The sequence below is a fragment of the Myotis myotis genome, unplaced genomic scaffold (assembly GCF_014108235.1).
Source record: "Myotis myotis isolate mMyoMyo1 unplaced genomic scaffold, mMyoMyo1.p scaffold_m19_p_2, whole genome shotgun sequence".
Taxonomy (NCBI): domain Eukaryota; kingdom Metazoa; phylum Chordata; class Mammalia; order Chiroptera; family Vespertilionidae; genus Myotis; species Myotis myotis.
The window spans coordinates 210273335-210288440 of record NW_023416324.1 but is presented as its reverse complement, the minus strand read 5'-3'; the positions used below and the strand labels follow the sequence as shown (position 1 = coordinate 210288440).

At 56.3% G+C, this 15106-nt stretch overlaps 1 protein-coding gene across 1 annotated transcript in view; it reads left to right on the top strand.

Moving 5' to 3' along the window:
• SLC37A1 (solute carrier family 37 member 1) overlaps nucleotides 1-14814 on the top strand; it is a 44755-nt gene extending 29941 nt beyond the window's left edge. Inside the window, exons 13-20 of the mRNA XM_036351437.1 lie at nucleotides 803-865; nucleotides 1366-1451; nucleotides 2364-2412; nucleotides 3508-3581; nucleotides 5269-5347; nucleotides 11764-11861; nucleotides 13415-13479; nucleotides 13982-14814. Of these exons, the coding sequence (XP_036207330.1) occupies nucleotides 803-865; nucleotides 1366-1451; nucleotides 2364-2412; nucleotides 3508-3581; nucleotides 5269-5347; nucleotides 11764-11861; nucleotides 13415-13479; nucleotides 13982-13997 (530 nt within the window). The 3' untranslated portion in view covers nucleotides 13998-14814. The remainder of the gene's footprint in view (nucleotides 1-802; nucleotides 866-1365; nucleotides 1452-2363; nucleotides 2413-3507; nucleotides 3582-5268; nucleotides 5348-11763; nucleotides 11862-13414; nucleotides 13480-13981) is intronic.
• The last annotated feature ends 292 nt before the right edge of the window (nucleotides 14815-15106 follow it).

Here is a 15106-nt window from a genome sequence, read left to right as displayed (position 1 = left end):
TTAAGTTAGGGTTTTTCAAAATGCTGACATGCCGAGCTCAAAAGGTTCGCCCTCACTGCTGTAGGTGGTGACAGAACATACCAGCTCAGTAGCAGTGTGCACGCCCGTGTGTGACCATGACAGGAAAGGCAAGAGGGGTCCAGACGTTCCTAAGAGAAAAGGTCCCGCATCCAGGGGCTGCAGCCTCGGCTGAAAGGGGATGGGGATGGTCAGGGTGGGATGGTCAGGACAGGATGGTCGGGGTGGGATGGTCAGGGAAGGATGGTCAAGTAGGACCCAGAACTTCTGGGTGTCCCCCTGAGAGGTGGGGAGATGCCGGCTCTGCTGAATGGACAGGGAGGAGAAATGTGGAATGTGGGTTTGCAGGGTGCAGACTGCATGTTCCCAGGGTCATGAGGATAAGTGGACATGGCCTGAGCCCGAGCAGGAGGGCTGACTGTCACAGGAGGGAGGCTGAGGGGACAGTGAGGGGACAGGCATGTTAGCAGGGGCGGGTTTGTGGGGGACAGGGAAGGCAGTAAGGAGCTCAGGGATCCTTCCCTGTCTAGCGGCCCCACTTCTGTCCTGTGCTGCGTGGAACCCTGGCGACACTGAACCAAAGTGGGAGCCAGTGAGACTCAGCAGGACCAGTGCTCACTGGGGGGCTGGTGTTTAGTTCTCACCTTTCTGTGTGTCCACCAATGCTGGGCTGCTTGCTTTCCTCCATCGGAGTTAGCTGGCTGCTCCTCGGTGTGCATCATGCTTAGGAAACAAGGGTGTGGTGTGAGGACCTTCCTCACAGCGACGCCCTTCGGTCTAACAGATCACCTGGACGCCAAGGAGGCGGGCGAGCTGTCCACCTTGTTTGACGTGGGCGGGATCTTCGGTGAGTCCATCACCCCCGGCTTCGTGCGTACAAACAGTGGCACATGAGCACTCAGGGCCCGGGACCTCTTAGAGCTGGCTTACCCCTGAGAGGACGATGTGCCCCCTGGGTACCACCTGCGTGGGCGCATCCCCTCCCGCGTCCTGGCTCTGCCTCTGCACCTGAGCTCTATCAGAGACGGGTGCCCAGCAGGCGGCAAGCGGGTGGTATTAGTAACCTGACGGGGGAGGAGGGGGACTTTCAGGGCCTAAACCAACCCCTTGGCTCCCTCGTTGTCTCACTGGGAGGTGCCTCTGGGGCACTCGTGTCTGACCACAAGCACATCGGCCTGTTCGAGGTCAGGCATCACTGAGGCGGCTTCCTGCTAACGGGGACATGAACGGGGACTTGGGAGAGGATGTCACTGCCTTCTCGCCGCTGTGACTATATGTATATCCTGCTTCCTCTCCATGGGGCCTTGCCCAGGGAGGCAGCCCTCAGCACCCCCCTCTGCCTGGCAGGTGGGATCCTGGCAGGCGTCATCTCGGATCGGCTGGGGAAGAGGGCCTCCACCTGCGGGCTGATGCTGCTGCTCGCGGCCCCCACGGTGAGCTGCCTCCCTCTGCCCTCCACCAGCCGGCTCTCCCGCCCGGCCCAGGCTCCTCCCTCCATGGCACAGACCTCCCTGCAAACCCCGAGGGCCTGCAGAGCCCCAGCCTCCCCGCTTCCTCCCCCCAGACTCCCACTGACCCTTCAGGATCCCCGCGCCATCCCCACCTCCCGTCAGCGCTGACCCCGCCCATCATGTTCACAGCGGGTCCCAGTGTTTTTGGTATTCAGTGGAGCCGACCTTGGCAGGGGACTTTCAGCTCTGCAGCTGGGTTCCTTTTCTGCAAAGTGAGGAGACCGCAGCAGCACCTCACATTGTCAGTGTGAGGGCTAAAGGAACACTGTATCGTGACTGTCTTTACAACATGTTACATGTAACATTATTATTCCCAGCTTGCATCGTCATTATCTGGTCTGCCACTCGGCTGGGCTGTGACTGTCCCCAGACCCAGGCCTAGTTTTCTGCCATCTTCAGTGGTGGGCACCGCCCAGTACAGACACTCAAGAACCTTCACTAAGGAACTGACTGCGTGTGGCCCCCAGGCCTCGGGCCCCCGTTTCCCCAGTGCAGCTGTGGGGTCAGTGGTTAGACTCCAGGAGAACTGTCCCAACCCAGTCCTTCTGGCCAGGAGCTCAGAGAAGGAAGCACCGCAGGGTCCCCCAGCTCAGGGCCCCCAGCTCAGCGAGCGCAATCGGGACCCGTGTGTTGGGGACAAGGCCAGTGTGCCGGGCCTCCACAGACGCCTGCCTTCAGCCCGCCCGGCCAGGGAGCAGGGCCTCTGTTCTGTTAGGGCTGCCCCTGTCTGGCTCCTGAGAGCCACCTGCCTGGCTTCTCGGAAGCACAGACTTCAGGGCACTCTCTCGGCCATTTGTCGTAACTCACTGTTACCCTGTTTCCGCCCGTTCACAGCTCTACATCTTCTCCACCATCAGCAAAATGGGCCTGGAAGCCACCATCGGTGAGTCCACAGGCCCTGCTTTTCCTTCACACACGTCTTTTGACCCCACAGCTTGGTGAAATGAAATGAAAAGAAAAATTAACAAAGGAGCATTTAGCTGGTGTAACGAGCACTTGGCGAGGCTGAAATAGTCCCCATGACCCTCTTTGGGTGGGATGTTGGGAGAGGCCCACAGGACTCCTGCTCCCAGGCACCAGGCCTGCCCATGTGCAGGTAGAGAGCCAGTGTGGGAGGGGGCAGGCCACCTGCCTCTGGCAGTGACGGGCCTTAGGTGCCCAGTGGCCAGGAGCCACTCACAGAGGCCAGATGTCACCTGCACCCCCGGCAGGAGCGAGGCAATTCAGGTCCCAGCCTTCCTCCCAGCAGGCTCCTGTCACTGCCACTCTGGGGGCAGTTGCGTAACCCTGAAGGACTGTTTTTAACTCCCACTGCCAACTCATGGCTCTGACACCTAGAAATACTGTTTCCATCCTAACAAGCCAGCAGTGGGATGGGCAGGGATGAAGACTGTGTGATCCCATGGAAAGTTACGGGGAGGCAGGTTGCTAATGGGGGGATATCACGGAGGTTGCTGCTACCTGGTCCAAACGCGTCTGCACGGAGGAATGTGAACTAGAGGGCGGTTTAGGAAGTAACTGCGTTTCAGAAATGGGCACCGTGGTACCTCGGGGACCAGCATGTGGGTGCAGGGAAGGCCTGCCTGCAGATAAGGCTGTGGCTGGTGGTGGCCAACAGACCACAGGGGCATTTGCTATCCCGGGGCCGTGTGGTCATGTGTGTACTCGGTGCCCCGGGTTCTCGCCCCCTCGGTGTGTCAGCAGCTGCTGTCCATTGAGGTGGGAGAACGGAGTTCTGGGTCCGAGCACAGCCTGACTCTTGGGAAAGTGGCTGGACTGGTGCTCTCAGGGCAACTCTGAAGGAGGTGTTTATGACGATGGCCCTGGCAGCCCCCCGCCCTGGATTTGGGCCACCTTCCCAGCATCCCACTGGGGCAGGACCCCTTTCTGATGCCAGGCTGCCCACCTAGGGTTTGCTGAGACTCTCCCGGGGTCCAGTTCTGCTCCCTAAATCCCCTGTGGTTTCTGGTTCCCACAGCCATGCTGCTGCTCTGCGGGGCCCTGGTCAGCGGGCCGTACGCGCTGATCACCACCGCCGTCTCCGCAGACCTGGTGAGTGGGCGCGTCTCAGCGCGGAGCCGGGGGGCAGGAGGGCAGTGCTGGCCCAGGTGGCCCCGCTTCCATCCCTGGCAACAGTGGTCTCCATCAGCACTGCGCTGTGTTTAGAAAAGAACTTTGAAAAAATTTTTCTTTCACTGATGTCAGAGAGGAAAGGAGAAGGAAAGAGAGAGAGAAACATCAATGATGAGAGAGAATCATTGATTAGCTGCCTCCTGCACGCCCACCCCCCTCAACCCCCCCCCCCCCCCCCCAGGGATTGAGCCCGCACAACCTGGGCATGTGCCCTGACTGGGAATCGAACTGTGACCTCCTGGTTCATAGGTCGACACTCAACCCCCGAGCCACTGTGCCAGGCTAGAAGCACTTTTTTTAAATGACCAGTATCTATCCATTTAAGAGTTTTCTGAGCAAATGAGGGGAGATTGTAGCCCCCATTCTATAGACGAGGGGGCTGAGGTGAGGCCAGTGGTTTGGTTCACCCCTCTGTGCTGGCCTCACAGGCTGTGGGGCTGTACACCCAGAGCCTGCCCTGGGGCCGTGGCAGTGAGGCCCGCTCCTCCCGGGTTCGGCCCACCCTGGGTGCCCACCCTGTCCCCAACCCTCCACTGGTGTGGGGCCTGCAGATGAGCCAGACGGGGTCCCAGCCCTGGGAGGACATGTTCCAGACAGGAAGCCACTGTGGTAAAGAGGCAGTTCCTGTGCAGGACGGTAGATGTCAATGCCACGGTGGCAGGAACCACCCTCGGCCTTGGGACCCCCAGGGACCACTGCCCGTCTTCCTGGAGAAGGGCCTGCTGCCCAGGCGACAGGTGACTCCTGATCCCGGAGACCCCAGTCCAACCCGAGGAGGCAGGCCATTCCCACCTACAACGTGGAGGACAGACATGTCACACGGTATCATGTGCCGGCACCTGAAGGGAGCAAAGCACTAAAATAAAAACCTTTAAAAGTAGTTCCCTGTGTAGATAAATGGGGAGAAGATACATGTGCCGAACTCTGCCCTCCAAGAGGAAGCGAGCCTCCCGCTCCTCGGCTGTGGGTTGTCTGCCACCTCCTTCCACAGGGGGCAGGTGGGACAGGAAGGTAATGTGACTCAGGGATACCTGACAGACCCGACCTCTGCCAGGGGTCAAGGTCAATGACAACAGTGATAAGCATGTCGACACGTGTGCCCTTGATATGAAGGGCCAAAAACGGCACTTATCCTCTAGTTTTTCTCCCCCAAACCCACTCCCCATCTAATCATGAGGAAAACATCCGACAGATCCCAACAGAGGGGCCTCCTACTCCTCACAGCTGTCGGGGTCACCAGGAACAAGGGAGCCTGGGAACCCGTCACAGCCAACACAATGTCATGTGGGCTCCTGGACGGGAACCTGGGACAGAAAGAGATTAAACGTCCGATAAAAAACCAATGCTATCCAGATAACGTATAGATTTTAGTGAACGACGTACTGGGTGGTGAATTATAACAGACGTAGCATAAGGAATGAACACAGGGGAAGTGGGGGCAGGACTTACAGCCACTCGAAACCTTGTCAGTCTTTCCAAGACGGGCTCTAGGGCAGCTGCCCACGCTCAGAACTGCTCTGAGCTCTTGTGTGGGCTGCCCTGCGGCAGGCCGGCCCTCCCCCTGGGGCCCCTGGGGCGGGCTCCACACCGACTTCCCTCTCTTCAGGGGACTCACAAGAGTCTGAAAGGAAGCTCCCACGCCCTCGCCACCGTGACCGCCATCATCGACGGAACCGGGTCCGTAGGTACGTGGGTATCTTTAGCCCTAAATTTAATTGTCACAGGGGAACCGCACGGTCACGTCCTAATTAACAGATGCCACGATTCCAATTGCCTTGGTGATGTTGGGATCAGCCGGCCTTCTTAAAATCCGAGCAGAGCAGAAGCGCGTGCAAGCCCAGGGGACCAGGGGGTGGGTACAGTCTGTCCTCTTTGGCCGGATGGTTCCGGAGGCGACATGGGCATGAGGCCGGTTGGAACTCTTTGTCAGTGTGAAAGCACCCAGGGTTTCATAAAGCCGCCTGTTGGCAAACTCCCGCCTGGCCGCGGCCCACTGGCCCAGTGATGTGTCACTGTTATCTCCAGGACAGAATCTATGGAAATGGAAATGGCAGGAAAAATAACAGGTCCCAAAGCGTGCCGGATTCCAGTGTGAGCAGCCTTGCTGAGGTTCTGGGAGATCGTTCAGTAGCATGTTCTGAAGGACAGAAAGGTGGTCAAGTACGAAACTCATCCTCAGAGAGGGGCAGGTGGGCACCGGAAACCACCAGCCTGTTCTTACCAGCCAGTCCGAAGGCTGGCAGCAGCAGGCCGTGTCCTTGCCCTTCTGGAGCTTTCATGTGCACTGTGACCGCTCCCTGCGGAGGCCCCGGAGCCACCTGTGTGGGCCCTTGGCCGCCCGTTGTCTAGGAGTTCGGGCTCAAGCTTCTGTGCTCCCCAGGGTCATAGCAGCCCCGTGTTTGTCCTCATCGTTGGTGCCTTCATTTGCTGGATGAGGCTAGTGCCCACCTCTCTGATGTTTGTTTTAAAGTGAGACCATCCCCTTTGGGGCATCTCTTGGGCCTACAGACATGTCCAGGAAAGGGAGGTGGGTGCTCTGCCCACTGGTGTCTGCGGGCAGCTAGACTCCCCGCGTGGAGCAGGCCCGCTCTGCCGGCTCACGTGGCCCACGAGAAACTTCCACAGCTGGGAGTCACGCTCATGGGAAGCCGGGCTATGGTGGACTGGGACTGTGCAGCCTGCGCTCCGCCTCCTGTCCCGGAGGCCTTGGTGTGAGTCAGACGACTCCCACTGTGAGCCGCTGTTAGAGGCCATCACAGCTGCTGGCAGCACTGGTTGCTGCCAGAAAGCAAGGACGGGGCTCAAAAAGAGGGAAGAATGAATGAGGAGAAAAACACATCTTTCTTGATGTTCTCAAAACAAGAGGGAAGCAGAGGTACCTGCCTCAGAGGGAGTCGCTGCGTCTGTAAAGGGGCCGCGCTGAGCTGTGTGGGAGAAACCCAGGTGCAGCTCGGAACCCCTCGACCTCACAGAGGACGAAAGAGGGCACCCGAACCACGTGTGACCCCTCCACTGACCGCAGCCCACACGCAGAGGCCTGGCAGGGACCCGGACCTCCAGGCTCTGCCGCTCCAGTGCACCGCCCCGAGGGTGCGGTCGCCATGGAAACGGCACACGCTTGTCCACTGCGGTGTCTCCCTCATTATTTCTCTCCGGAAGTGCTGCCCAACGTGGCAGAAGCAGAGAAAGGCTCGAGGGGAAATGCCCGCCAGCCAGGCCACGGTGTCTGAGTTCTGCTGTCACGTGGAGAGTTTATCGACACGGAGTTTGAGGTGGAAGCGTCCCGTGTCCCACGGAGGAGTCCACGGTGGTGCTTCGCCCCGGCCTTCGTGTCTGGCCGTGGTTTCCCCGTGGGCTCACATCTGTATCTCTGAGGCCTCTCTTCGCCCGCTGTGCCCTGGGCACCGGGGGCCCTCATCGCTGGCACAGGGGGCTCTGTTTGTTTTTGTTACATTTTTTTCTGCTATTTTCTGTGGGGTTTTTTCTGGAAAACTTACTCTGCAGATGTTGAACTTTCTGGATTGATCTTCCATTTCCTTTTCTTCCTTTCTTTCCTTCCCACCTGTACCGTGTTTTTCTTCTTTCTCAGAGGCGTCTTGACAGTCCGACCGCCAGTGACCTTTTCCCTCTGGCTCGCATAGTGTTAACATTCGTTAGGTTCGCCTGCCCTTCGGTGCGGCCTCCTCTTATCTCCTGGCTGCTGTTAGACCCAGTCATGTGAAATCGCCGACACCGACCCGGTTTTCAGACCCAGAAGTGGAAGTTTCGGATGGTCCAGCCTAGTTGCCCGTTAGCTCTGAGGGGATTACACTCCTGGAGTTTCTTCTCCCCAGTCGCGGCCTTTCCTGCTTATTTGCTTTCGCTGAGGTTCCTCAGGTACCGCCGATCCTGGCCCGGCCCTTCATGCTCGTTCTCCAGGACGAGCCGCTGAGCACCTGTTCGAAACCCTGCTGCAGGGGAGGCGTGTCGCTGCTGGTGCTCAGGGTCCTGGGTCCGCCTGGAATCCGGAGGAGATGCCCCAGTGCCCAGGGGGAGGAGGGGGCATTGGCTACCAGCATTCTGCTGTGTGCGGGAGGGCAGGCGGCGGCTTGGTGAGGATGGTGCCGCCCCCCGCACCCCACCACCACCCCCCCGCCGCCCCCCGCATTCCCCTGTGCTTGGCTGCTGACTCATCCGTGCCCTACACTGGCCTTGGTGTCCCGGAGCCCAGAGCCTCTGGTGCAGATTCTCCAAAGGTTAAGCTGTGCTCGCCTGCAGGAGTGGGGTGTTGGGGGAGGGGGGTGTTCACTGGAGTATTTGTGGAGGAGAAACCTGGGATGGGGGGCGGAGGGACATAGGGAACAGCGCTGTAGACAAGACCACAGCCAACTCCCCTTTCCTCCCCCACCGCCCCCCTCCCACCCTCTGGTCCGCCCGCCCACCCTTGCCTCCTGGGCCTGGTTGGGCCTGGCCCTGAACAGGGTTCCCTGGCATCTTCCTCTAGCACAGCGGTTCTCAACCTGTGGGTCGCGACCCCTATGGGGGGTCAAACGACCCTTTCACAGGGGTCGCCTAAGACCATCGGAAAACACATATATAATTACATATTGTTTTTGTGATGAATCACTATGCTTTAATTATGTTCAATTTGTAACAATGAAATTGGGGGTCACCACAACATGAGGAGCTGTATTAAAGGGTCGCGGCATTAGGAAGGCTGAGAACCACTGCTCTAGAACATGGAAGTAGCGCCTGCCACGTCAGCTGTCATGTCCTTTAAAACCCATCCTCCAAGGACCGACGCCCTCTCACCTCCCTTCTCTTCGTGGGTTTATGAGTTTTAAATTCAATTGTGGTTCATTTTGTGGTGTTTGGGAGGTTAGAGAACAACCTACGTGTTTACCTGGAAGTCCTTCTGAGACACAGAAAACCACAGTCACATCTCAGGTTACAAAAGTAGTAAGTGCCCTTTGCAAGCACTTGCGGGAGTATCGGTACGTAAAGGAGTAAAGTGGGGACCTCCATCTCTGAGACCAAACCTCAGAGTTCATGCCTCTCCCCCGTCAGACAGTTCGCCATCCACACACGTCTCACAATCATTCCGTCCCCTGCAGGAGAATAATGGCCAAACCCACCCGCAGACATTCTTGCACATCTTGAGGAATATTTGTTTTCTTTTGTTTTTATAATTTTTTTAAAAATTGTGGTCATAATTTTAGACTTAAGAAAAGTTGCAGACAAGTACAAAGAATTCACACAATATCTGCCTTATCATCTCCCCCATTCTCTCACCCCACACGCTTATAACATGCACCTACCCACACACATGTACACTTATGGACACATAAGCATATTTTTTCTGAACCTCTTAAGAGTAAACTGCATTCATGCTGCCCCTTCACCAGCAGCTATGTAGTCAGTATGTATTCCCCGAAATAGGGAACTCCCTGACGTGACCTCAGAACAGTGATCAGAATCAGGAAACTAGCATTGATACTGTCTTATTATCTACGCACCTTACATTTCTCCAAATGGTATTTTTATAGCATTAGACTCAGATTTCTTTATTATAAAATGTTTCAATAGGATTATTGGATCAAAAGAACATTTTAATGACAATACATATTTTATTTTCTTTTTTTTAATATATTTTTTTATTGATTAAGATATTACATATGTGTCCTTGTCCCCACGTTACCCTCTACCCCCCACCCCCCCCCACCCCTGCTCATGCCCTCACCCCCCCGTTGTCCATGTCCATTGATTGGGCCTATATGCTTGCATATAAGTCCTTTGGTTGATCTTTCCCCCTTACCCCCACCCTCCCCTACCTTCCCTCCAAGTCCCGACAGTCCAATCAATGCCTCTCCGTCTCTGGATCAGTCCTTGTTCATCAGCTTATGTTGTTCATTATATTCCACAAATGAGTGAGATCCTGTGGTATTTATCTGCTCTCAAGTTCCATCCATGCTGTGGCAAATGGTAAGAGTTCCTTTTTCTTCTTCCTCTTCTTAAAGAATACCTTTCAGCATTTCATATAATGCTGGTTTGGTGGTGATGAACTCCTTTAGCTTTTTCTTATCCGTGAAGCTCTTTATCTGACCTTCTATTCTGAATGATAGCTTTGCTGGATAAAGTAATCTTGGTTGCAGGTTCTTGCTATTCATCACTTTGAATATTTCTTGCCAGTCTCTTCTGGCCTGCATGGTTTCTGTTGAGAAATCAGCTGACAGTCATATGGGTACTCCCTTGTAGGTAACTGACTGTCTTTCTCTTGCTGCTTTTAAGATTCTCTCTTTATCTTTTGCTCTTGGCATTTTAATTATGATGTGTCTTGGTGTGGTCCTCCTTGGATTCCTTTTGTTTGGGGTTCTCTGTGCTTCCTGGACTTGTAAGTCCATTTCTTTCACCAGGTAGGGGAAGTTTTCTGTCATTATTTCTTCAAAAAGGTTTTCAATATCTTGCCCTCTCTCTCCTTCTGGTACCCCTATAATTCTGATGTTGGTACGCTTGAAGTTGTCCCAGAGGTTCCTTACACTATCTTCATATTTTTGGAATCTCTTTTCTTTTTTCTTTTTCGGTTGGGTATTTTTTGTTTCTTTGTATTTCAAATCTTTGACTTGATTCTTGGGATCCTCTTTTCTGCTGCTGGATCTCTGTAAATTATTCTTTATTTCAGTCAGTGTATGCTTAATTTCTAGTTGGTCCTTTTTCATGTCCTCCATGGTCTCCCTATACTTATTGAGGGATTCATTAAATTTATCGGCGGTTTCCATAAAATTCTTGAAAAACCTTATAACCGTGGCCTTAAACTCTATTTCCAATCGTTTGCTTTCCTCCATTTCTGCCATTTGTGACCTGTTTCTTTGTCTCCGCATTTTGGCAGCTTCCCTGTGTTGATAGAGTGGCCCTGTGCGCCAGGTGTCCTGTAGGGCCCAGTAGCTCAGCCTCCCCAGTTACCTGGGGTGGACACTCTTGGTGCACTCTTGGTGCCTTGGTTGTTGTAGAATCACTGGGAGGAATTGACCTCCAGGCCAATTGGCTGTGAGAATCAGCTGTGTCTAAAGTGGGAGAACTTCTGTGCTGAAGACACCCTTCTGGGGCAAGACTTGCTTCAGTGGGGCTTTGGTGCTCACTGAGTCTGCTCCCTGAGTGCATCCCTTATGGATCTGAGGAGTTGCAGTCTGGATGGACCCCCTCTGACCACTGGGTACAGTGGCTCCTGGATCTAAGGAGGTGCTAATGCAGCCTCTGCCTGAGGCCACACAGCAGGAGCCACGAAGAGGCTCAGCTGTGAAGCAATGCAAGCCGCTGCGGGGCCTTGGGCCTTCTCTTGGAAGTTCCAGGTCTGCCTGGTTCGGCTGCAGTTAGGTACATTCACATGCAAAAGCCTCTGCCGCAGCCTGGGTGGGGCGGGGTCTCAGGGAGTCAGAGGGCGGAGAAAGCAGCCATGGCCGATTCTCCGCCCGGAGTCGCACGTCTCAGTGTTCCGGTAACGGCTGCAAGCACCTCTGAGGGAAAGCCGCCCTCAAGTTCGCTCGCTGCCGGACAGACCAGCCTCTCCCCGTATGAGTCCTGGGTCCCCAGAGACTTCCCGGAACCGGAGTTCAGAGCAGTCAGGAGCTTGTGACTCAAAAAGTCAGCCGCGTCCTCAGGTGCTACCCCCTTTCCTCGCGCGCGCGCGCGCGCCGCCGTACCTCTGCACTTCACCTCCACAGCGCCTCTGGCTCTCAGCGTGCTTTTCTTTCCTTCTAGTTGTGGACTTTACACTCAGCCAGCCTTCCTGTTGTTCTGGATGATGTTTGCTCAGTCCTTTGCGGTAATTTTCAATTGTTGTGTGAGGCGACAATTTCCCGGTGTTTACCTATGCCGCCATCTTAGTTGCTCCGACAATACATATTTTAGATTTGCGTCTAGAAAAAGGTTTTCCCATCGTGCCCTGGGCAGGACTGAATATAATTCAGCTTCTCACCCCTCACCACTCTGACAGGTGAGGCAGCGACGCTGCTGTTTTCATGCTTTTGCTTAGTTATTAGTGAGGGTCTGAGCCCCGCTCTGGTACTGCAGACAGTCCCGCCCCAGACCATCCTCACGCAGAGCGTGCCCACTTGCCTCATTTCAGGAGCGGCCCTGGGCCCTCTGCTGGCCGGGCTCATCTCCCCGTCGGGATGGAACAACGTGTTCTACATGCTGATGTTTGCAGATGCCTGTGCCTTACTGGTAAGTCTGTGGCTCCTTGTCAAGCAGCCTTTCGTGAGTCTCCGTGTGACACCTTCCCCGAGGGCTCCGGCAGCTCTCAGGGACGCTGGGCCTGGGGCGTGTCCTCACTTCTCTAAATGTCGCTGCCCGAGACCCTTCCTCTCCCTGGTTTAAACAAAGGGCAGCAGCAGAAGCGGCCCGTCTGCTGCAGGTGCTGCAGGCCCATGCAGAGAGGCAAAGTGCAGGCCCCCCTGAGGCTCCCGGCCCGGTCACCTGCAGGCCAGGGGGACTGCCCATGGCGTGTGGTCAGACGGGCGACCGGGCTCTCACATCCACCAGCCACCCCTCTGCGGGGCATACAACAGCCAGGCTGGCGGGGCCTCCCTGCTGGGAGGGGTGCGCACAGGCCGGAACTTTCCTCGTGCTTCAGAGGTGGAGCTCTGTCCTTCAGAATTGTCGCCACTATTGAGGGCTTGTCCGACACAAACAGCAAGTATTTTCCTTCTGTTTCCCTTCCTCTCAGTGACCTGCTTGTTATAATCACAGGCTGCTTCCTGCCCACACTTCTCCCCTTGGAACTTGGTAGAATTGATGTCAGAAAATGCCCCTTCTCTCTAGTCTGTACATTCCAGGGACTTCTAAGCTCCCACTTGAACCTGAAGCCTCCAAGGAGACGAACGTTCCTCCCTCGGGGTTCTGGCTGAGGTTCTGGCTGAGGCTCGGTCCTGGGTCCTGTGTGGCTGCGTGGGTTTCACGCCGTCCCTCCAAACCCTCCCCCAGCGCCCGCTGTCTTCTCCCACTGGCACACGTCCCAGAACCAGACAGCCCTCAGGGACCCGTTCAGAGCCCCAGGGCACTGCCCACTGTGGGCCGCGAGCTCTTCTGGGGCTGGCGTCATACTTGGGGGAAGACTGGAGACCCACAAAGAAAACCAGTTAAATTCAGGCGGTGCTTGGTCCTCAGGCTGGACTTGGGAGCTGGTTCTGAGCCCTCTCAGCATGAGAAAGATCATGAAGGCGAAGAGCTCGCCAAGGCGAAGGCTGGGCTGTCCTCGGTTTACCCGGCAGCATCAGCAGCGCCTGGGGGCTGCGGGGCGGGCAGCGAGCGCCAAGTCCCACCGCCAGGCTGTGCCCAGGACGACCGCCTCAGCCGCCAGAGCGCGTGCTGAAGGCTCGCCTGGCTCTGAGCCCCCTGCGCGGCTCTCCAGTCCCCCTGTGTCACGTGGTTGTGGGTCACCTTGTCTTTCTGTCTTTTCCCACTGGGACATTTTATGACTGGACTCACTTCATTTTAAACATGACTTGCACCTGGAGTCCCTCTGGCTGAACTCTCTCCTGCAGCCTCATTTCCAGCAGCGCGTCCTCCACAGGGATTCGTAAGCAGCAGCCGTGGCTGGGGCTTCCGCTGCCTGTGCGCAGGCCTCGGGGCCTTTATGTTCTGACGAAGTGTCCGGGGCAGACGCTGGCATGTGCTGGGAAGAAGGCCGGCTCCAGTGGGGGCAGGGCAGCGCTCGGGGTCTCGGCTCTCGGGGTCTCCGTGGCAGTGACCGTGGTCTTGTCTTTGTTTGGGTGCAGTTCCTGATCCGCCTCATACACAAGGAGCTGAGCTGCCCAGGGTCAGCGGCAGGGGATCAAGTTCCGTAAGTCCCCCCGCCCCTCCTCCCTGTGATTACAGCGCTGCTGCTTCAGACGTCACTGTGGCTTATCTGCCGCCCACACCTGGCTGCTCTCACAGAAGAAAGACAACTCCTCGCTTCCCTTCATCCCACATCTCACTAGCTCTCCTTTTCCTTTGCCCATAAATGGCTGGTGTGGATCGATCCTGGTCACCTCCCCTCAAGATCTGAGTGAAAGACGGGGGGGACGGGAGACGGCCTCCTTTGTTCTCAGGGAGCTGGGCTCTTGTTCTCAGGTGGCAGCCAGAGCTCAGCCGGCCCCTGCCCCCTTCCTGTCTCCGCTCTCCCTTTGGTCCCCAAGGCTGTGGGGTGGGGCAGGGCTGGGCAGGAATCCCCCCCAACCCCCCGCAGAGGGGAGGGAAGCTGGCACTCCCTCCAAGGGGCTTGTGCAGGGCCAGGGGCATCTGTCCTCCGACCCCCATCCCATGTCTGTGTGACCAGCTGCTATTTCACCCTTTCCTTTCAGGTTTAAGGAACACTGACCACTCAGTCCTGCAGAGAGACGCCAGGCCCATCCATAAACTGTCTTTCAAGGAAAAGTTCAAATAAAGGATCCTGTGTTGAAAAGAATGACTTACTCCTGCCTTTTGCACATGCACCTGGAGAAGACACAAAAGCCACCTTGAGAACTCCCCGGCGCTGTTTCAGACGGGCCTGGCTCTCGGGGACCGCAGTGAGGAGGTGCCATGGCCATGTGGAGCCTGAGGGCACCTGGCACGGGCTGCGGGCTGCGGGACACTCAGGTGCCCTGTCTCTCAGGTATTTCGGCGTAGAATGCTCTAAGGACACTCCTGGAAGACAGTCGGCTCCAGCAGCACAAGGGAGGAGGCAGCCAGCAAGCAGCCCCTTCCCAGTGACGGAGCCTCGCAACTGAGTCAGACCCACGGAGCAGGACTGCTGGCACTTCCTCTCTGTGCCCACCTGACAGCCACTGTGAGACAGAGCAGCGAGGAAGGGGCACCAGGAATGCCAGCCCCAGGGCCCCCGGGATTCCCGTCATCCCAGCTCTGGGCCCTGACACTGCTGGGCCCCTGTGGGGTCTGGGAAGACAGGGCAGGGGCCTGAGGGCTGAGGGGGGAGGCACTGGCAGTGGCTGGTCCCAGTGCAGAGTGTGTTCGCTCCCCACAGGCCGACACCTGGGACGGCGGTTTATTTATTTAGAGTGTGCGCTGTGCTGTGGAGCCTGGCTCACAGGCATTTGTTATTTATTAAGACAGGCTGATTGTTCCGTGGCCACTGTTCTCTCGGTTGTTGCCTAGCAAAACCCTTATCTACCCTTTGAAATAAAATGTTTTTTTAAAAAACTCAATCAGAATGGTGATTGTTCCTGCTCACTTCCCAATAGAACTGCGTGTTCCTGGTTTTCTGTTCCAGCAGAGAAGGGCCACCCTGCTGGGGAGCAGGCCGAGCTTCCTTCAAATACAGGATGTTTTGTAAGTCATGCAATTGAAGGCATATGCCACGATTTGTCCTTGACTGTGAAATGTCACACAGGGGAGGAGCGGGCTGCCCTTGAAGTCGCACACGGGAGTGCAGGCTTTCAGACCTTCCTACACAGGCATCTTCCAAGTCTGCGTGACGCACATGTCCC